We start from the raw sequence: 23,030 nt of genomic DNA, 5'->3' as shown, positions 1-23,030 counted from the left end.
GGTTTCTTTTCATCTGTATAAATTTAATTAAATAAATGTATAATTGTGTGGCATTACCTGTGACAGACAGAGAGACTCCATGTTCACTGGTGTAATTACCCCCTTCAGTGTAGAATCTGAATCCGTATGTTTCAGCGTCTCTCTCTCTCAGGTTAGTGATTCTCAGACTACAGTTATTCTGGGAGCTGTGTGTGTACTGCACTCGGCCCTGATACTCCTCATCCTCTCTCACATCCACTCGCTTACCAGCAGCCTGCTCTTTAATGAACCAGAACATGTTTGTGACCTTGTAATGATCAGGGAAGGTGTAATAACTGTGTATGTCCACTGATGAGCCAATCAGAGAGCAGATAGTCTGAGCAGAGTACTTCACACTCCAGCAGTTGACACCTGAAACATGAAAAATACAGAAATCTCTAAAAAAAAAAAAAAAAAAAGTCATATAAAACAATACATCAGCATCACTCAGTCAGGAATAACTGCCTGTGAGTTTATTGCAATTTAACAGAAGCTGGCAGCGAGATGATGACAGAGTGAGTGACGTTTAAAGAGAGTTACAGACAGCAGGAGAGCGAAGCTCCCCATGTCCTCTTACAGCACAGGAGTAGCTGCCTGCATCCTCACTACTGTCATACAGATACATTTCATTTCTGTTCTGGTCACTAACACGCTGTCCGTTCTTGTACCAGATGTAAGTGGGCTTGTTAGACAGAGTGCAGGTGGTGAAACAGCTCAGCTTTTTATACCCATTACTCCAGTCTGATACTGTAATCTTCAGATCTGCAATTAATAAACAAATTTATTATTTTCATCTAAATTTAATTAAATAAATGTATAATTGTGTGGCATTACCTGTGACAGATAGAGAGACTCCAGGTTGGCCGGTGTATTTGCCGTTAGGATCATCAGTGTAGAATCTGAATCCGTATGTTTGAGCGTCTCTCTCTCTCAGGTTAGTGATTCTCAGACTACAGTCATTCTGGGAGTTCTGTGTGTACTGCACTCGGCCCTGATACTCCTTATCCTCTCTCACATCCACAGGGAGCAGATAGTCTGGGTGGAGTAAGTCACACTCCAGCAGCTCTTCTCATCAGAAACACCTGAAACACACAAAATGAGTTAGAACAGAAATCCAAACTTTAAAAAAGCCTAAAGCGTCACTTATTCATGTGTCACTGCATGTGAGTTTATTGTAGTCTAGCAGAAGCTGGCAGTGAGATGAAGACAGAATGAGTGAAGTGTAAAGTGAGTTCTTACAGACAGCAGGAGAGCGAAGCTCCTCATGTCCTCTTACAGCACAGGAGTAGCTGCCTGCAGTCCTACTACTGACATACAGTTTATTTCTGTCCCAATTAGGAACACGCTGTCCGTTCTTGTACCAGATGTAAGTGGGGTTGTTAGACAGAGTGCAGGTTGTGAAACCTGTAACCTTCAGATCTGCAAATAATCAACTAGGTTTGTTTTCATCTGTATAAATTCAGTTAAGTACATGTATAAGTGTCTGACATTACCTGTGACAGACAGAGAGACTCCAGGTTGGCCTGTGTATTTGCCGTTAGGATCATCAGTGTAGAATCTGAATCTGTAGGTGTGAGCGTCTCTCTCTCTCAGGTTAGTGATTCTCAGACTACAGTTATTCTGGGAGCTCTGTGTGTACTGCACTCGGCCCTGATACTCCTCATCCTCTCTCACATCCACAGGCTCAGAACCAACCTGCTCTTTAATGAACCAGAACACTTTTGTGACCTTGTAATGATCAGGGAAGGTGTAATAACTGTGTATGTCCACTGATGAGCCAATCAGAGAGCAGATAGTCTGGGTGGAGTAAGTCACACTCCAGCAGCTCTTCTCATCGAAAAGACCTGAAACACACAAAATGAGAACAGAAATCTATACAATTAAGATCAATACAATTCTAACATCTGATCTAAAGCATTTCTCCCTCCAGTGTATAACATAAAATGAAAGGAGCAACAGGACTTATTGTATCTGTGGAGCTTTTAATAGATTTATTAGAGTCAAAACACCACATTTTCTGTTTTTATAAACATTTTGCAGCTCAGATGTGTTTATTCTCTGTGTCACGGAAAATGAAGGCAGATATTGTGAGGTAGAATTGTGAAGTGAAGTGACGTGTTTAGACTTATGTTGAGCAGCACCACTAATTTATTATTGAAATCTTAAATGAAATCTCACACCATCACTGATTTAGAAACTTTTTTTTAATTATTCATATTAAGTCACCATTTCAGAAACAATGTATAAGCAAATGATGATATAAGCAAAGCATGATGTTTTAGTGACAGCAATATGAGTTTTCAGTTTGATGCTGAGGGACAGATTTACTCTGACACTTACACACTGGAGGAGAGCGGTGTTCACTCTCATACACCTGACAGGAGTAGCTGCCTTCATCATGTGGACTGGTTGAGTCGAGCACAATGGAGGCGGTAGTGGTAGATTTGATGTAATTGCCATTCCTGTACCAGTAGAAACGGTATGTGCTGATGCTGCAGGTGGAGCTACAGGTCACTTTCACTTTTCTCTGTCCTACAGTGTTAGGATCCACCTTCAACTGCAAGTCTATTATGTAACAAAACTCTGTAAATACTACATAGCTGAAATACATACTACATATTATACAAAAAGTGTGTGTGTGTGTGTTACCTGTAACAGTCAGTCGAACTCCAGATGAGGCTGATATCCAGACACTTCTCTGTGTTTTAAATCTAAAGTTATAAACTCCAGAATCACTCACTCTCACATTTCTCAGTGTCAGCTCACAGTCAGACCACCCGGTTCTTACAGACACTCGTCCTGAGTATTGTGGATCTTTGCTCAGGTCTTGTAGTTCTCTTTCAGAGCTCTGGACTCGATACCACTTTCTCTGTGTGACACTGGAGTGATCACGTGTTGTAAATGTACAGGGGATTTTTACTGTAGATCCAGTAACAGCACAGAGACTCTGAGTGGAGAGAGTTACACTGTGCTGAGCCTGAACTCCTGGAACACACACACAGCAGTTAAACAGTGAGTTAAACACATAAAGCAATGGCTCATGCATTAACCAGCAAGAGTGTAACCAAAGTTTTAAACACTGCTGCTGCTGCTGTTCTCAGTCACACATAGCGTGTGACCCAAGGAGGCGTGAAAATGATGATGAAAATAGAACTCAGTTTGACACCGTTCTTAAACTTCATCTGGGGTTATAGAATTAACAGTACAAATAAGCTCACACAGAAAAAGAAAGGTGCAGGATATTAATGTATTATATAATACATTAATAATATATTGTAATAAAATGATTTTATAATATAAAAATAATATCATATAATGATTTGATCTTTGTATGTTTCATCAGAATTTGCAATTATTCATTTGGTTTCTTGCTCTATAACTTTTGTCTTTTACTCCACAACATCCTACAAATGTTCTTGCCTGCATCCAAATCTTAACACATTGGAAGTATTTTTATAAATTTTATAAAACACACAGACATGTTTAGGGCTTTTCTGTTGCAGTAGTGACACAACAGCACATAAAAACAGTAGAAAGAGCTGAAATATCTGTAAAGTTTACCTGTCAGTAACATGAGGATTGCTGCTACTGTAATATTTCTCGACATTTTGTAAAACATGGTGACATCAGCCTTCAGACAGCCGACACTTGAAGATCCACCACGTGTAGAATTTAGACCAAAAATGTCCTTATAAATACAAAATACATCTATCTTTCTCTTTTAATGAATATTAACCGCCTTATTCAGCCTGCTCCTCCTTCACTCGTACTGCACTTGTAAGCAGTTATGAGCTTCTTCATGACACTAGCAGTAAAGACACGGAAGATGAGTAGTGCACTTGACACAGCATTGTGTTGTCACACCTCCCTATTTTGGCTTCCTCTTTGTTTTTACATGTGAAGGTATTCAAGTCTGATTAACACAGCATTCTTATACTATTTTTCTTTCTTTTGAGTATTTTTTTGCCTCTACTTTATTTCATCTGTTATGACTGTCTCTATTTCTGTTCCTTCAAAAGACTGTGAGCGCTGACCAGTCAGGTTTGAGTTTGTTGAGACTGTCTGATATTGAAATTCTTCAAGATACTTGTCTTAATAAAGCTGCTGGTGCATTAATAAAGAAACCAAAACAAACCCATGTGATGTCTCTATAATCACTTATTGCTAGGCTGCTTCTAGCACCTCCCAGTGGTGACCGTCATTTTAGAAGACTCCTGTTTTACATTATTGCCCAGCTGTGAGGATATCACCTGCTTGCCTACCACGGCAGACATTCAGACATCCTGGTGTTTCATTATAAATAAATATTGTAGCACTTTCACACTTCACACTTCTCACCACACACTCTACCCCTTTGCAGGATGAGTTTGACCACATCACTCAAGTCTATTTTATAATAAATGACATTTCCGGTACTTCAAACTCTCCTACACACTAGTGTTTTAATGATCTTTTGTTCCACAGGCGCTCTGACAACCTCTTAAAGTTTACAGCCTTCCTGTTTGTACATAAAGATTTGTTTTTAAACCCAGAAATACATTAAATGACTAGCAGTAACATAATAATAGTAATAATAATGATAATATAACATTAATAACTTGTAACAACATGTAATTTTAGAGAGATTATTTATTTATTTATTTATTTGGGTTAGTGGTGTTAATTGATAGAAAATGTTAAACAGATTAAAAAAAATGAATAGCCTCAGATTATGGCCACACACACACACACACACACACACACACACACACACACACACACAGATATACACAAAAATGTTCCTTTGGCATTTTTCGATTCGATTATAATCGTGTATAATGTTCACACTTTTCCACCAATAAGGTGTCAGTATTGGTGTCGGGTTTAGAACAAATCATGGAGCTGTCTTCCTGTAACCACTGTGATGAGGTGATGATATCTCTGTGTGTAAATGCTGAAGGATTTAGTGATAAAATGTGATCTTAGTGTAAATTCTTGTTCTACAGATACAGTAGCTAGAGATTACTAATTAAAAGGAAAATAAAATCATAGCTGTATTTTCTTCAGATAAGCCCACATGAGCCTTGCCTCTGCTGTAATATGTCAAGGACTAGAGCTCAGTTAAATGTAAATTAATAAAATTATAGGACTAGACTGGGCTGCTATCTGCACTTCATCCTTTTAACCACCAGATGGCACTAGAGCTCCCTGTGTTGTAAAGCCTCAAGTAAGGAACCTTTTATGAAAATAAAGATAATCTGATTAGTATGAAGTGTACTGGTATTTTTCAACATGATCATTTATTTATTTAATTTAATTATTTCGAAATAAAACAATGAATTAATTTAATTAGTTATTCATTAATGTATTTATTTGACTTTTTTAATTAAAAAACCTTCTTTTGATTAAAACAATATAATGCATTGTAAGTTATTAAAAGAATGTAAAAATTGATTGTAAAGCTCACATTATAAGGAGGACAAGTTTGGGGTAATATGCGCTGTATTCTACATTCCTGTCAGAAGCTTAGTGGCTAAGTTCTGTACGATCTGAAGTTGAGGAAATTGAGTCAAGGAATTGTGGGTGCTAACAGATGCAGGATTGGAATTCGATGTGCATGTAAACGTAGCCAATGACAGCTATGGAAATGGGTGTGAGTCGAGGATGGGGAATCTTTTGCCACGTTCACCATGGACAATTCCCCCAGACCAGAGAGCTCACTCACATTTTTTTGAATTTCTTCTTTTGTTGTCTGCCTCACTTCCTGTGTTTGTGCACACCTGTTTTGTGTTCCCCTACTTACTCACCCTGTTTAAGTTCTGTGTTTTCCCTCTTGGTTGTGAAGCATTAAATATACATCGATCAGCCATAACATTAAAACCACTGACAGGTGACGTGAATAGCATTGATTATCTTGTTACAATGGCACCTGTCAAGGGGTGAGATATATTAGGCAGCAAGTGAACAGACAGTTTTTGATGTTGATGTGTTGGAAGCAGGAAAAATGGGCAAGTGTAAGGATCTGAGTGACTTTGACAGGCGCTAAATTGTGATTGCTAGACGACTGGGTCAGAGCATCTCCAAAACGGCAGGTCTTGTGGGGTGTTCCCGGTATGCACTGGTTAATACCTACCAAAAGTGGTCCAAGGAAGGACAACCGGTGAACCGGCAACAGGGACAATGGAGGCCAAGGCTCTTTGATGCACGTGGGGAGCGAAGGCTGGCCCGTCTGGTTCGATCTCACAGAAGAGCTACTGTAGCACAAATTGCTGAAAAAGTTAATGCTGGCTATGATAGAAAGGTGTCAGAACACACAGTGCATCACAGCTTGCTGCGTTTGGGCCTGCATAGCAGTAGCAATGGAAGACGGTGGCCTGGTCTGATGAATTATGTTTTCTTTTACATCATGTGGACAGCCGGGGGCGTCTTCTGGGGAAGAGATGGCACCAGGATGTACAATGGGAAGAAGACAAGCTGGTGGAGGCAGTGTGATGCTCTGGGCAATGTTCTGCTCCTCCTTGCCTATCTGTGAAGTGTGTTACATTCTTCGAAGATGGGCAAGGAGGAGGCGGGAACTGACTGAACACAAAAGTAAAGTTTAATCAAAAACAGAACGCAAACAGAACGTAAAACAAAAATCGAAGGCATACATAAGACACGCATGCATCTCTCTCTCTCTCACTCAAGCGTTTCCAGCCGCTACTTTATTACTCTCTCTCACTGATTCGACAACTCAGTGTCAGGCGTGCATCCTGACAGCCTATATATGCTTTCTTTATATGCATAAAATTAAAATAAAAAGAGCACTATAGATTGAATAGCATTAAAATAAATGTAAAGCAAAGACGCGTTAATAAAGATTATAATGGAACAAAAAAAAAAAAAAAACAGATGTAAAAAAAATTGATCCTTAATCTAAATTCCTCTTAAAAATCCTGACCTGCATATACAATTGCTAAGGTAAAACAGCATACAGTACTATATAAACACTACAATACACTACTGAAGCATCAATACTGCTACTCTGATAAAATGCCAAAGCCGCGCCTCTTCTCCTGTTCGATTTGGATACAGAACAGAACGATCACATCTCTCTCAGCTCGTTCTCTTTCTGGTGATTTTCTGGATCTTGCTGTAGATCTGAGATGAATCTTCTGCCGCTTCATCTGCCACAAGCCTGTGGAACAAAAAGAGGTGATTTAAAGACTAAAATAGTGTAATGTCTTACAATTCTAATCAGTCACTTAATGAACTTAATGAAGTAGACTGAGCAGCACAATTAGTGTTGGTGTAATGATAATGATTTGCTCACTGGATGGCAGCAGTGTTCCTGTTAACGTTCACAGCAGCGTACTGAACATCCTCTTCCTCTGTGGTGTCTGGAGGAAGTCTGGGTGACAGAGACTCTTCCTGTGTGTGCGAGTTAAAAACAACAGTGGCATATTGAACGTTATCCTGATCATCTGAGGCGACTCTCCCTCTGAGGTTTGAGGCTGGGACATTTTGATACACAGCAGCAGACGGAGGCTGAAAAGAAGCACAGGATAAAGTTCATATCTGAACATGTCGCCTGATCAAACAGTCCCTCTTTTCACCTGCACTCACCTGTCCGCTGTCACCAGTGCTGCGGTGGCCATTAGCTGAGCTCCCCTTCTTCTTCCTGAGAAACAGCAAGCACCTGTTCATGCTAATCGTAAATCAGTATTTAATTTTAATCATGTTTCAAACATATTCAGTATGTTCACATTTTACATACCACATCCACAGAGCTCCTGGGAAGAGTGTTACTGCCAGGAAGACGACCAGTCCCACCATGATGACCTTTAACACTGTGTTCTCCTCTGAGCCTTCAGAAACAAATCATAAGCAACATGAGGCTTTATTTTTGTTCATCCACTTTATACAGCTACATAAAAGTTTTACACGGCACTTACGTAACACATCCAGGTGTGTTGGTGTAGAGTTGTGCTGTCCCAGCTGGTTGCGAGCAGTGCAGTAGTACAGTCCGCTGTGCTGGGAGCTGATGTTGCTGATGCTGTAATTCTGGCCTGTTGTCAGCAGTGTGTCTGCATCTGCTCTCTGCTTAAACCAGGTGTAGGTGAGAACAGGAGGGTTTGCATCACTGCTACAGCTCAGAGTCACTGAACCCCCCTCCACTGTGTCTCCAGAGGAAAGACTCACTGCACTGGTGTTTTTAGGGGAATCTGATTAGAAATAAAACACCTGAATCAGCTGGTGTGTGTTCAGGATCAGCATTTGATATAGATATAGATGTACTATGATTGAGGAGAGTAAAATCCACACTCACACACTGGAGGAGAGAAGAGACTGTCATGGCCTTCAACAGCACAGCTGTAACTGACCGCACCACTGACTGCAGCTACAGAGCAGGAGGCAGATTTACAGTCAGACACACGCTGTCCGTTCTTGTACCAGATGTAAGTGGGGTTGTTAGACAGAGTGCAGGTGGTGATGCAGCTCAGCTTCATGTACAGGTCACTCAAGTCTGAGACTGTAACCTTCAGATCTGCTAATAATAAACAAATGTATAATTTTCATCTTAAATTTAATTAAGTAAATGTATAATTATGTGGCATTACCTGTAACAGACAGAGAGACTCCACGTTCACCGGTGTAATTACCCCCATCAGTGTAGAATCTGAATCTGTATGTTTGAGCGTCTCTCTCTGTCAGGTTAGTGATTCTCAGACTGCAGTTATTCTGGGAGCTGTGTGTGTACTGCACTCGGCCCTGATACTCCTCATCCTCTCTCACATCCACAGCCTCAGCATCAGCCTGCTTTTTAATGAACCAGAACACTTTTGTCATTTTCTGATTGTTAGGAAAGGTATAGTAACTCAGTATGTCCACTGATGAGCCAATCAGAGAGCAGATAGTCTGGGTGGAGTAAGTCACACTCCAGCAGCTCTTCTCATCAAAAACACCTGAAACACACAATATGAGTTAGAACAGAAATCCAAACTTTAAAAAAAGTCTAAAGCGTCACTTATTCATGTATCACTGCATGTGAGTTTACTGTAGTCTAACAGAAGCTGCCAGTGAGATGACAGAATGAGTGAAGTGTAAAGTGAGTTCTTACAGACAGCAGGAGAGCGAAGCTCATGTCCTCTTACAGCACAGGAGTAGCTGCCTGCATCCCCACTACTGACATACAGTTCATTTCTGTCCTGGTCACTAACACGCTGTCCGTTCTTGTACCAGATGTAAGTGGGGTTGTTAGGCAGAGTGCAGGTGGTGAAACAGCTCAGATTTTTATACCCATTACGCCAGTCTGATACTGTAACCTTCAGATCTGCAAATAATAAACTAGTTTATAAACTAGTTTATTATTTTCATTTATTTCATCTCTGTAAATGTAGTTAAGTAAAAGTATAACTGTGTGACATTACCTGTGACAGACAGAGAGACTCCAGGTTGGCCGGTGTAATTGCCCCCATCAGTGTAGAATCTGAATCTGTATGTTTGAGCGTCTCTCTCTCTCAGTTTAGTGATTCTCAGACTACAGTTATTCTGGGAGCTGTGTGTGTACTGCACTCGGCCCTGATACTCCTCATCCTCTCTCACATCCTCAGGCTCACCATCAGCCTGTTCTTTAATGAACCACACTGATTTTATCACTGTGTGGCCTGCAGGGTGTTTATAAGAGCAGGACAAATCAATCAATGTGTCTTTCAGAGCACAAACATGTTGAGGAGTGTAAGTCACACCCCAACACTCTTTACCCAGTACACCTGAAACACACAGAGAGGTACACATAGGAAGAAAGAACTCGAATTGTGAGAGCTGCATTTGCACATCTGAGGCTGAAATGAATGTGAAATGCGAGTTGTTCTGTAAATTTGATTAAAGGAAAGCAAATCTGGATCAGTACAATTCTAACATCTGATCTAAAGCATTTCTCCCTCCAGTGTATAACGTAAAATAAAAGTAGCAACAGGACCTATTGTATCTGTGGAGCTTTTAATAGATTTATTAGAGTCAAAACACCATATTTTCTGTTTTTATAAACATTTCGCAGCTCAGATGTGTTTATTCTCTGTGTCATGGAAAATGAAGGCAAATACTGTGAGGTAGAATTGTGAAGTGAAGTGACATGTTTAGACTTATGTTGAACAGCACCACCAATTTATTAACTGATCTATTATTAAATTATTTACTAAATCATTCATTAAAATATTAAATGATATCCCACACCATCACTGATACAGAAACCTTTTTCTTTAATTTTTCAAATTAAGTCACCATTTCAGAAACAATGATATAAGCAAAGCATGATGTTTTAATGACAGCAATATGAGTTACTGTTTTCAGTTTGAGGGACAGATTTACTCTGACACTTACACACTGGAGGGGAGCGGTGTTCTTTCCCATACACCTGACAGGAGTAGCTGCCTTCATCATGTGGACTGGTTGAGTCGAGAACAATGGAGGCGGTAGTGGTAGATTTGATGTAATTGTCATTCCTGTACCAGTAGAAACTGTATGTGCTGATGCTGCAGGTGGAGCTACAGGTCACTTTCACTTCTCTCTGTCCTACAGTGTTAGGATCCACCTTCAACTGCAAGTCTACACACAATTATGTAACAAAACTCTGTAAATACTACATACCTGAAATACTTACTACATATTATATAATAAAATGTGTGTGTGTTTGTGTGTATTACCTGTAACAGTCAGTCGAACTCCAGATGAGGCTGATATCCAGTCACTTCTCTGTGTTTTAAATCTAAAGTTATAAACTCCAGAGTCACTCATTCTCACATTGCTCAGTGTCAGCTCAGAGACAGACAACCAGGTTCTTACAGACACTCGTTCTGAGTATTGTGGATCTTTGCTCAGGGCTTGTGGTTCTCCTTCAGAGCTCTGGACTCGATACCACTCTCTCTGTGTGACACTGGACTGATAAGGTTTTGTAAATGTACAGGGGATTTTTACTGTAGATCCAGTAACAGCACAGAGACTCTGAGAGAAGAGAGTTACACTATGCTGAGCCTGAACTCCTGGAACACACACACACACGCGCACACACACACACACACCAGAAGCACAAATTAAAATGAGTTGAACACATAAAGCAATAGCTCATGCATTGACCAGCAAGAGTGTAACCACAGTTTTAACCACTGCTGCAGTCACACATAGCGAATGAGTGAAGGAGGTGTGAAAATGATGATAAAAATAGAACTCAGGTTGAAACCGTTCATAAACCTCATCCGGGTTTATAGAATTAACGGTACAAATAACCTCACACAGAAAAAGAAAGGTGCAGGATGTTAATGTATTATATAATATATTAATAATATATTGTAATAAAATGATTTGATAATGTAAAAGTAATATAATATAATGATTTGATATATGTATGTTTCATCAGAATTTGCTATTCTTGCTCTATAACTTTTGTCTTTTACTCCACAACATCCTACAAATGTTCTTGCCTGCACCCAAATCAAATTTTAAAAAATACTTCCAAACACACAGACGTTTTAAAAAAGTAGTAGTACATGTAGTATTACATGCTTTTCTGAATTGTTGCAGTAGTGACACAACAGCACATAAAAACAGTAGAAAGAGCTGAAATATCTGAAAAGTTTACCTGTCAGTAACATGAGGATTGCTGCTACTGTAATATTTCTCGACATTCTGTAAAACATGGTGACATCAGCCTTCAGACAGCCGACACTTGAAGATCCACCACGTGTAGAATTTAGACCAAAAATGTCCTTATAAATACAAAATACATCTATCTTACTCTTTTAATGAATATTAATTGCCTTATTCAGCCTGCTCCTCCTTCACTCGTACTGCACTTGTAAGCAGTTATGAGCTTCTTCATGACACTAGCAGTAAAGACACGGAAGATGAGTAGTGCACTTGATACAGCATTGTGCTGTCACGCCTCCTTGGCTTCCTCTTTGTTTTTACACGTGAATTAATTCAAGTCTGATTAACACAGCATTCTTATACTATTTTTCTTCCTTTTCAGCTAAAAAAAGTGTTTAATTTAACTTCTTTTACTAGGCCTAGCTAAATATGTACTGTATTTTTTTGCCTCTACTTTGTTTCATCTGTTATGACTGTCTCTATTTCTGTTCCTTCAAAAGACTGTGAGCGCTGACCAGTCAGGTTTGAGTTTGTTGAGACTGTCTGATATTGAAATTCTTCAAGATATTTGTCATAATAAAGCTGCTGGTGCATTAATAAAGAAACCAAGACAAACCCATGTGCCATCACTATAATCACTTATTGCTAGGCTGCTTCTAGCACCTCCCAGTGGTGACTGCCATTTTAGAAGACTCCTGTTTTACATTATTGCCCAGCTGTGAGGATATCACCTACTTGCCTACGACGGCAGACATTCAGACCTCCTGGTGATTTATTTATTTATATCTTTCAAACTGAGCAGCTATGTGACTGTAGAGCAGCAATTGTGAACAATTGCGACTCTTCAGTTTTAGAAACTCCCTCATGCGGGGGTCTTAGCGTTTTACTCAAAACATACATGATGTAAGATCATATATTATATAATATTTATATTTATTTTATCTTTATCTTTGATCTATCTTGAAAGTAAGGTTCAGGGTTACGTATTATTTTGCTGCGATAGAAAGAGTAAAGGTGGTGGAATTGTGATATTCATAAAAGAGTCTCTCTTTTTCATCCATTCCTAAAATGTTTGAACATTTTGCCTTGGATGTTTGTATTAGTTGCAATGATCATGTCAGTGTTATCGGATTATATCGCTCTCCCTCCTCAAACAAAGACGGAATACTTGAAATCAGTAAACTACTATCTGCAGTCCAAACTTCTTGAATATCAGTGCACTTTAACTTCATATTCGTCTCAGGTATAAAAGCTAGTGTTTGGAAAGCTGCTCATGTCATTTCCCTCCATAAAGTTGGTGATCCAACTGATGTAAATAATTAAGGGTCTATTTTAGGCCTGCTGTTATTTGCCCTACATATTAACAATATCCTCAACCCTGACAAAACTAAATGTATGATTTCGTTTGAATTCTCACAATGTCTATCCCATCACAAGTCTTTTGAAGGCGCACAAATTGAGACAGTCGACTCCTACAAATACTTGGGTATATATATGTGCTGGACAGCAAATTTTCTTTTTAAACCCATTTTAAAAAGACATTTTTACAGACAGTATATATATACATAAAACGTTATAATTCTTTATAATGTTCGTGACGACGGGCCCGCGGCCTGCGCACATAATTTTTCCACCGCTCTTCACACAGCTGCGGCAGGGTGCTGAAAGGACAACGCCGCTTCAGCACCCCCATTCTAAATCTACCCTCACAGAGGAAACCGAGGGATATAAAAGGAGCACGTGGCCGCTCTCCAGTCGAGGTAGGCTCTACATGCCCGCTAATTTTGTCCTTTTGCAGACGGAGACATAAGCGGAGAAGACGAGCCTCACACTCACGCACCACACGCCGGGACAACCTCTCACCGCCGCCTTTCACCACTTTTCCCCAACCTCCACTTAGAAAATAAAGAGCACATTTTGCACATGAACAGGTGCTTGTGTTCAGCCTTTCTGTGATCTCGCACGTCACAGTGGTGGAGGATGCGGGCATGAACACAGCACCTAGCAGTGTGATGGAAGCCACACTTCAACAACTTCTCCAAGCAAGCCTGCAGCAGCAAGCATTGTCCCAGGAGCTAGCCCGCGGCCTCCACGCCACAACCCAAGAGCTCCTGGAACTTAGGAAGCCAGACACCGCTGCGGTCCCCCTCCCCAGCCCCTGCCGCGAGGCCCAGCACCTCCTCACCAAGCTCACGGCCGACGATGAAGTGGAGGCCTATCTACACATGTTTGAGATCGTCGCTTCCTCCCTTGCTCCACTCCTCACGGGAGAGGCCCAGCTGGCCTATCATGCCCTCGACCCGGAGGAGGCCACGGAGTACAGCCTAGTGAAAAACAAGATCCTCCTGGACTGCGGTCTCCAGCCAGGCCGCCTCTCAGCCACTGAGGTTGCCGAGTGAGTGGCCATGGATCCGTTCCTCCGAGCTCTGCCGCCCGAAGAAAAGAAGGCGGTGGGGCATGCGTGGAGCCCGCACCCCCCAGGGAAATGCTGGAGGCTCTGGAGTGAGCGGTGGCTACTCTGGAGATCGGCATGGGCGACTGACATGACTTTCCCCAACCCTCTCCGACGAGGTGCTTAGATCTGCACACCCAAGGGGAGGGAAGACCCAGCCATAGCCACTCCGCTTATGGGACGCCCCAAGAGGCATCCATGCCTACCGAACCAGACCCAAACCCCCCCCCCCAACGGATGGAAAAGCCTTGGCTCACCGGATGAGCCCTCTATAGGGCAGCCCCGCCCAGCCTGCCCACAGTGCCCGTTCGCGTTAATGGTAGGCCAGTTTCGGCCCTCCTGGACTCAGGGAGCACAGTTACCCTGGACCGGCCCTCCATCCTCGCCTCACCACAAGCTCAAGGATCCCTGATGGTCTCCTGTGTACATGGGGATGCCAATCAGGTCCCTGCAGCCCATGTCTCTGTGGGCCACCGGGCTAAGGAGTGGCCCCTCCTGGAGGGCTTTATCCCTGAGTTCCCCGTGCCTCTGCTCCAGGGTCGAGACTGGCCAGGGTACTCCACTGCCAAAGCCTCCCAACACCACGAAGGAAAGGAGGCCCAAGCGGAGGCTAGCAATGTCCGGCCAGCATGCCTCCCCCTGACTAATCCTGTCTCCTCTGTATATTCGCAGGTTGCCAGAGAGGGAAATTTCGGCCGGGAGCAGAAGGAGAATGCTAGACTGAAGAACTGCTGGGCTCAGGTGCGGGTCATCGAAGGTGTACACCAGCAGCCCGACCAGCGGCTGCCAACCTCCTAATTCCTGGTGCGAGGAGGCCTGCTGTACCTCAAGACGGAGCGCCAAAACCAGCCCTACGAACTGCAGGTGGTGCCACGCAGCCGCACGCAGGCCCTTCTGCACCTAGCCCATGCTCATCCACTGGGGTGGCACCTGGGGCCCCCAGAACACCCTAGAGAAATTGAAGGACTGATTCACCTGGCCCGGGATGGACGACGAGGTCCGGGCCTTCTGCCAGCAGTGCCCCCAGTGCCAGAGGACGACCCCCTATAAGCCTGCTCCCGTGCCGCTCATCTCTCTCCCCATTATCGGCCTCCCCTTCGAGAGGATTGGCATAGTTATGGTAGGACCGCTGCCAAAGTCGGCCTGGGGCCATGAGTACATCTTAGTCATTGTGGATTATGCCAGCCGGTACCCCGAGGCCTTCCCCCTTCGGAAAACCACCTCCCGGAACATCACCCGAGAGCTCCTTCCCCTCTTCAGCCATGCGGGAATTGCCAAGGACATCCTCACTGACCAAGGTACGCCCTTTACATCTAAACTAATGGCGGATCTGTGTCGGTTGTTGCAGGTGGCCCACCTAAGGACATCTGTCTACCACCCCCAGTTAGAAGGGCTGGTGGAAAGATTCAATCAGACGCTGAAGCGGATGCTCCGGAGGGTGGTAGACAAGGAGGGGAGGAACTGGGACCTTCTCATCTCCGACGTCCTCTTCATCGTCCAAGAAACCCCGCAAACTTCTACCGACTTCACCCCCTTCAAACTACTCTTTGGAAGGCGACCCTGGACATATTGACAATGTGATGCCGATCGTCTGGGAGCATATGGAGACTGCTCAGCGGGAACAGAACAGGGCCTATAACTGATCCGCTCAGCCCCGCGAGTTTCGCCCAGGTGACAAGGTCCTTCTCCTCCTCCCAGACGCCACCTGCAAATTCCTGCAAAGCCCGTTCACAGTCCTTGAGAAGGTGGGGCTGGTCAACTATCGCCTGCAGCAGCCAGGTAAGCATGCAGACACTCAGGTTTATCACATCAATCTGCTAAAGAAATGGACTGAGCCCACCCCTGTTGTGTCTGTGTTTGCAAGCCTTCCCACAGATTTGTTGGAGCGTAACTTGGTCCACAGAGGAGAGGACCAGAACCAAGAACTGGCAGAGCTGGTGGACCAGTTCGCAGATGTCTTCTCCTCCAACCCCGGCCTTATGCACCTGGTCCACCACGCCATCAAAACCCCTCCGGGAGTTGTGGTCTGGCTGCGGCGATACCGTGTCCCAGAAGCTTGTCGCAAGGCAATCGAGGAGTCAACCAGCCCATGGTCCAGCCCCATCGTGGTGGTCCCAAAACCTGACTGGAGTATCTGGCTGTGTAATGACTTCTGGAAGCTGAACCGGGTCTCGGAGTTCTGTGGCCCCACCGCCCCTACGCTGCAGCCTATCTGGACGATGTAGTAATACATTCCTCCACCTGGACCGACCACCTACACCATCTCAGGGAGGTCATAGGGGAGCTCCGGAAGTCTGGGCTGACAGCCAACCCCAAGAAATGCCAAGAAATGGGATTAACCGAGGCACAGTACCTGGGGTACCACATCGGCCGGGGCCTCCTCATGCCACAAGAGAAGAAAGTTGAAGTCGTGCATGAGTATCCAAAACCTACCACCAAGAAACAGGTACGTTCCTTTGTGGGGTTGGCTGGATATTATAGGCGATTCGTGCCCAACTTTTCCTCGATTGCCTCTCCCTTGTCTGACCTCACCAAGAAGGGACAACCGGACGGAGTTCCCCAGTGCTGCAAAACCCCGACTTCAGCCTCCCCTTCATTGTCCAAAAAGACGCCTCCGAGACCGGGCTAGGGGCTGTCCTCTCGCAAGTCTTCGATGGGGAGGAGCACCCGGTCCTCTTCATGAGCCGAAAGCTGACCCCCGCGGAGAGGAACTATGCCGCCGTGGAGTGAGAGACTCTAGCCATCAAATGGGCCGTAGACGAGCTTAAATACTACCTGGCCGGGCGGCCCTTCATCCTGGTCACCAACCATGCCCCTCTCCAATGGATGGCCAAGGCGAAAGATACTAACACTAGAGTGACGCGATGGTTCCTCTCCCTCCAAGACAATTTCACAGTACAACATCAGGCGGGGGCTCAGCACAGTAATGCAGATGGGCTGTCCAGGAGCTACTCACTCTGGGCCCATTGCATGCCGGCAGTAGGCTCGGATCTGAGGGGGGGTACTGTGACTGCGCGCCCGCAACCCGCGAACATAATTGTTCCACCGCTCCTTCAGAGATTGAATGATAAATAAAGTAACTAGGTAATTTCATTAAAAAAAGTTTTATAGTTATTGCTCGAAAACAGAATGCATAAAGAAAGCATATATAGATCACTTAAAATAAAAAGAGCACTATAGATTGAATAGCATTAAAATAAATGTAAAAAATAAATGAATAAATCAATGAATGGAACAAAAAAAAAAACAGTTGTGAAAAAAATTAATCCTTAATCCAAATTCCTCTTAAAAATCCTGACCTGCATGCACAACTGCTAAGGTAAATCAGTATACAGTACTATATAAGCACTACAATACACTACTGAAGCATCAATACTGCTACTCTGATAAAATGCCAAAGCCGTCCCTCTTCTCCTGTTCAGTTTGGATACAGAACAGAACGATCACATCTCTCTCAGCTCGTTCTCTTTCTGGTGATTTTCTGGATCTTGCTGTAGATCTGAGATGAATCTTCTGCCGCTTCGTCTGCCACAAGCCTGTGGAACAAAAAGAGGTGATTTAAAGACTAGAATAGTGTAATGTCTTAGATTTCTAATCAGTCACTTAATGAACTTAATGAAGTAGACTGAGCAGCACAATTAGTGTTGGTGTAATGATAATGATTTGCTCACTGGATGGCAGCAGTGTTCCTGCTAAAGTTCACAGCAGCGTACTGAACATCCTCTTCCTCTGTGGTGTCTGGAGGAAGCCTGGGTGACAGAGACTCTTCCTGTGTGTGCGAGTTGAAAACAACTGTGGTATAGTGAACATTATCCTGATCATCTGAGGCGACTCTCCCTCTGAGGTTTGAGGCTGGGACATTTTCATACACAGCAGCAGACGGAGGCTGAAAAGAAGCACAGGATAAAGTTCATATTTGAACATGTCACATGATCAAACAGTCCCTCTTTTCACCTTCACTCACCTGTCCGCTGTCACCAGTGCTGCTGTGGCCATTTGCTGAGCTCCACTTCCTCTTCCTGAGAAACAGCAAGCGCATGTTCATGCTAATTGTAAATGAGTATTTTAATTTTAGTTATGTTTGAAACATATTTTACATACCACATCCACAGAGCTCCTGAGAGGAGTGTTACTGCCAGGAAGACGACCAGTCCCACCATGATGACCTTTAAACCTGTGTTCTCCTCTGAGCATTCAGAAAAAAAATCATATGCAATGAGGCTTTACTTTTATTATTTTTGTTCATCCACTTTATACAGCTACATAAAAGTTTTACACGGCACATACCTAACACGTTCAGGCGTGTTGGTGGAGAGTTGTGCTGTCCCAGCTGGTTGCGAGCAGTGCAGTAGTACAGTCCGCTGTGCTGGGAGCTGATGCTGCTGATGGTGCAATTCTGGCCTGTTGTCAGCAGTGTGTCTGCAGCTGCTCTCTGCTTAAACCAGGAGTAGGTGAGAACAGGAGGGTTTGCATCACTGCTACAGCTCAGAGTCACTGAATCCCCCTCCACTGTGTGTCCAGAGGAAAGACTCACTGCACTGGTGTCTTTAGGGGAATCTGATTAGAAATAAAACACCTGAATCAGCTGGTGTGTGTTCAGGATCAGCATTTGATATAGATATAGATGTACTATGATTGAGGAGAGTAAAATCCACACTCACACACTGGAGGAGAGAGGAGACTGTCATGGCCTTCAACAGCACAGCTGTAACTGACCGCACCACTGACTGCAGCTACAGAGCAGGAGGCAGATTTACAATCAGACACACGCTGTCCGTTCTTGTACCAGATGTAAGTGGGGTTGTTAGAGAGAGTGCAGGTCGTGATACAACTCAGCTTCATGTACTGGTCACTCAAGTCTGAGACTGTAACCTTCAGATCTGCAAATAATAAACTAGGTTTGTTTTCATCTGTATAAATTTAATTAAATAAATGTATAATTGTGTGGCATTACCTGTGACAGAAAGAGAGACTCCATGTTCACTGGTGTAATTACCCCCTTCAGTGTAGAATCTGAATCCGTATGTTTCAGCGTCTCTCTCTCTCAGGTTAATGATTCTCAGACTACAGTCATTCTGGGAGCTGTGTGTGTACTGCACTCGGCCCTGATACTCCTCATCCTCTCTCACATCCACTCGCTTACCAGCAGCCTGCTCTTTAATGAACCAGAACATGTTTGTGACCTTGTAATGATCAGGGAAGGTGTAATAACTGTGTATGTCCACTGATGAGCCAATCAGAGAGCAGATAGTCTGAGCAGAGTACTTCACACTCCAGCAGTTGACACCTGAAACATGAAAAATACAGAAATCTCTAAAAAAAAGTCATATAAAACAATACATCAGCATCACTCAGTCAGGAATAACTGCCTGTGAGTTTATTGCAATTTAACAGAAGCTGGCAGCGAGATGATGACAGAGTGAGTGACGTTTAAAGAGAGTTCTTACAGACAGCAGGAGAGCGAAGCTCCCCATGTCCTCTTACAGCACAGGAGTAGCTGCCTGCATCCTCACTACTGTCATACAGATACATTTCATTTCTGTTCTGGTCACTAACACGCTGTCCGTTCTTGTACCAGATGTAAGTGGGCTTGTTAGACAGAGTGCAGGTGGTGAAGCAGCTCAGCTTTTTATACCCATTACTCCAGTCTGATACTGTAATCTTCAGATCTGCAATTAATAAACAAATTTATTATTTTCATCTAAATTTAATTAAATAAATGTATAATTGTGTGGCATTACCTGTGACAGACAGAGAGACTCCAGGTTGGCCGGTGTATTTGCCGTTAGGATCATCAGTGTAGAATCTGAATCCGTATGTTTGAGCGTCTCTCTCTCTCAGGTTAGTGATTCTCAGACTACAGCTATTCTGGGAGCTCTGTGTGTACTGCACTCGGCCCTGATACTCCTTATCCTCTCTCACATCCACAGGCTCAGAACCAGCCTGCACTTTAATGAACCAGAACACTTTTGTCATTTTCTGATTGTTAGGAAAGGTATAGTAACTCAGTATGTCCACTGATGAGCCAATCAGAGAGCAGATAGTCTGGGTGGAGTAAGTCACACTCCAGCAGCTCTTCTCATCAAAAACACCTGAAACACACAAAATGAGTTAGAACAGAAATCCAAACTTTAAAAAAGCCTAAAGCGTCACTTATTCATGTATCACTGCATGTGAGTTTACTGTAGTCTAACAGAAGCTGGCAGCGAGATGAAGACAGAATGAGTGAATTGTAAAGTGAGTTCTTACAGACAGCAGGAGAGCGAAGCTCCTCATGTCCTCTTACAGCACAGGAGTAGCTGCCTGCAGTCCTACTACTGACATACATTTCATTTCTGTCCTGGTCAGTGACACGCTGTCCGTTCTTGTACCAGATGTAAGTGGGGTTGTTAGACAGAATGCAGGTGGTGAAACAGTTCAGCTTTTTATACCCATTACTCCAGTCTGATACTGTAACCTTCAGATCTGCAAATAATCAACTAGGTTTGTTTTCATCTGTATAAATTCAGTTAAGTACATGTGTAAGTGTCTAACATTACCTGTGACAGACAGAGAGACTCCAGGTTGGCCGGTGTATTTGCCTGTAGGATCATCAGTGTAGAATCTGAATCTGTATGTTTGAGTGTCTCTCTCTCTCAGGTTAGTGATTCTCAGACTACAGTTATTCTGGGAGCTCTGTGTGTACTGCACTCGGCCCTGATACTCCTCATCCTCTCTCACATCCACAGGCTCAGAACCAACCTGCTCTTTAATGAACCAGAAAACTTTTGTGACCTTGTAATGATCAGGGAAGGTGTAATAACTGTGTATGTCCACTGATGAGCCAATCAGAGAGCAGATAGTCTGGGTGGAGTAAGTCACACTCCAGCAGCTCTTCTCATCGAAAAGACCTGAAACACACAAAATGAGAACAGAAATCTATACAATTAAGATCAATACAATTCTAACATCTGATCTAAAGCATTTCTTCTTCCAATGTATAACAAAATGAAAGTAGCAACAGGACCTATTGTATCTGTCGAGCTTTTAATAGATTTATGAGTCAAAACACCATATTTTCTGTTTTTATAAACATTTAGCAGCTCAGACATGTTTATTCTCTGTGTCACTGAAAATGAAGGCAAATATTGTGAAGTAGAATTGTGAAGTGAAGTGACGTGTTTAGACTTTTGTTGAGCAGCACCACTAATTTATTAACTGATCTATTATTAAATTATTTACTAAATCATTAATTAAAATATTAAATGAAATCTCACACCATCACTGATTTAGAAACTTTTTTTTAATTATTCAGGTCACCATTTCAGAAACAATATATAAGCAAATGATGATATAAGCAAAGCATGATGTTTTAGTGACAGCAGTATGAGTTACTGTTTTCAGTTTGATGCTGAGGGACAGATTTACTCTGACACTTACACACTGGAGGAGAGCGGTGTTCTTTCCCATACACCTGACAGGAGTAGCTGCCTTCATCATGTGGACTGGTTGAGTCGAGAACAATGGAGGCGGTAGTGGTAGGTTTGATGTAATTGCCATTCCTGTACCAGTAGAAACTGTATGTGCTGATGCTGCAGGTGGAGCTACAGGTCACTTTCACTTCTCTCTGTCCTACAGTGTTAGGATCCACCTTCAACTGCAAGTCTACACACAATTATGTAACAAAACTCTGTAAATACTACATAGCTGAAATACATACTACATATTATACAAAAAGTGTGTGTTTGTGTGTGTGTGTGTATTACCTGTAACAGTCAGTCGAACTCCAGATGAGGCTGATATCCAGTCACTTCTCTGTGTTTTAAATCTAAAGTTATAAACTCCAGAGTCACTCACTCTCACATTTCTCAGTGTCAGCTCACAGTCAGACGACCCGGTTCTTACAGACACTCGTCCTGAGTATTGTGGATCTTTCCTCAGGTCTTGTGATTCTCTTTCAGAGCTCTGGACTCGATACCACTCTCTCTGTGTGACACTGGAGTGATCACCGTTTGTAAATGTACAGGGGATTTTTACTGTAGATCCAGTAACAGCACAGAGACTCTGAGAGGAGAGAGTTACACTGTGCTGAGCCTGAACTCCTGGAACACACACACAGCAGTTAAACAGTGAGTTAAACACATAAAGCAATGGCTCATGCATTAACCAGCAAGAGTGTAACCACAGTTTTAAACACTGCTGCTGCTGCTGTTCTCAGTCACACATAGGGTGTGGCCCAAGGAGGCGTGAAAATGATGATGAAAATAGAACTCAGTGTGACACCGTTCTTAAACTTCTTCCGGGTTTATAGAATTAACAGTACAAATAACCTCACACAGAAAAAGAAAGTTGCAGGATATTAATGTATTATATAATACATTAATAATATATTGTAATAAAATGATTTTATAATATAAAAATAATATCATATAATGATTTGATATATGTAGGTTTTATCATAATTTGCAATTATTCATTGGGTTTCTTGCTCTATAACTTTTGTCTTTTACTCCACAACATCCTACAAATGTTCTTGCCTGCACCCAAATCTTGTCAAATTTATAAAAATACTTCCAAACACAGAGACATGTTTACGGCTTTTCCGTTGCAGTAGTGACACAACAGCACATAAAAACAGCAGAAAGAGCTGAAATATCTGAAAAGGTTACCTGTCAGTAACATGAGGATTGCTGCTACTGTAATATTTCTCGACATTCTGTAAAACATGGTGACATCAGCCTTCAGACAGCCGATACTGGAAGATCCACCACGTGTAGAATTTCGACCAAAAATGTCCTTATAAATACAAAATACATCTATCTTTCTCTTTTAATGAATATTAACTGCCTTATTCAGCCTGTTCCTCCTTCACTCGTACTGCACTTGTAAGCAGTTATGAGCTTCTTCATGACACTAGCAGTAAAGACACGGAAGATGAGTAGTGCACTTGACACAGCATTGTGTTGTCACACCTCCC

The 23,030-nt window shown here is 42.8% G+C and overlaps 1 protein-coding gene across 1 annotated transcript in view; it reads right to left on the bottom strand.

The window, feature by feature from the left end:
* Positions 1-23,030, bottom strand: part of LOC113547583 (uncharacterized) — a 46,196-nt gene that overhangs the window by 20,712 nt on the left and 2,454 nt on the right. Inside the window, 28 exon segments of the mRNA XM_053229303.1 lie at positions 7,932-8,201; positions 8,306-8,524; positions 8,598-8,942; positions 9,098-9,310; positions 9,408-9,749; positions 10,360-10,584; positions 10,683-11,018; positions 11,615-11,700; positions 13,257-13,517; positions 13,889-14,203; positions 14,502-14,925; positions 15,050-15,217; positions 15,684-15,840; positions 15,948-16,328; positions 16,428-16,503; positions 17,746-17,960; positions 18,039-18,093; positions 18,176-18,260; positions 18,362-18,631; positions 18,736-18,954; positions 19,029-19,361; positions 19,522-19,743; positions 19,816-20,166; positions 20,324-20,539; positions 20,614-20,964; positions 21,494-21,718; positions 21,820-22,155; positions 22,723-22,808. Coding sequence (XP_053085278.1) covers positions 7,932-8,201; positions 8,306-8,524; positions 8,598-8,942; positions 9,098-9,310; positions 9,408-9,749; positions 10,360-10,584; positions 10,683-11,018; positions 11,615-11,700; positions 13,257-13,517; positions 13,889-14,203; positions 14,502-14,925; positions 15,050-15,217; positions 15,684-15,840; positions 15,948-16,328; positions 16,428-16,503; positions 17,746-17,960; positions 18,039-18,093; positions 18,176-18,260; positions 18,362-18,631; positions 18,736-18,954; positions 19,029-19,361; positions 19,522-19,743; positions 19,816-20,166; positions 20,324-20,539; positions 20,614-20,964; positions 21,494-21,718; positions 21,820-22,155; positions 22,723-22,808 — 6,782 coding nt within the window.

Source organism: Pangasianodon hypophthalmus, chromosome 25 (genome assembly GCF_027358585.1).
Source record: "Pangasianodon hypophthalmus isolate fPanHyp1 chromosome 25, fPanHyp1.pri, whole genome shotgun sequence".
Taxonomy (NCBI): Eukaryota; Metazoa; Chordata; class Actinopteri; order Siluriformes; family Pangasiidae; genus Pangasianodon; species Pangasianodon hypophthalmus.
The sequence above is the reverse complement of the archived record's forward strand: the minus strand, read 5'-3'. Positions and strand labels throughout refer to the sequence as shown.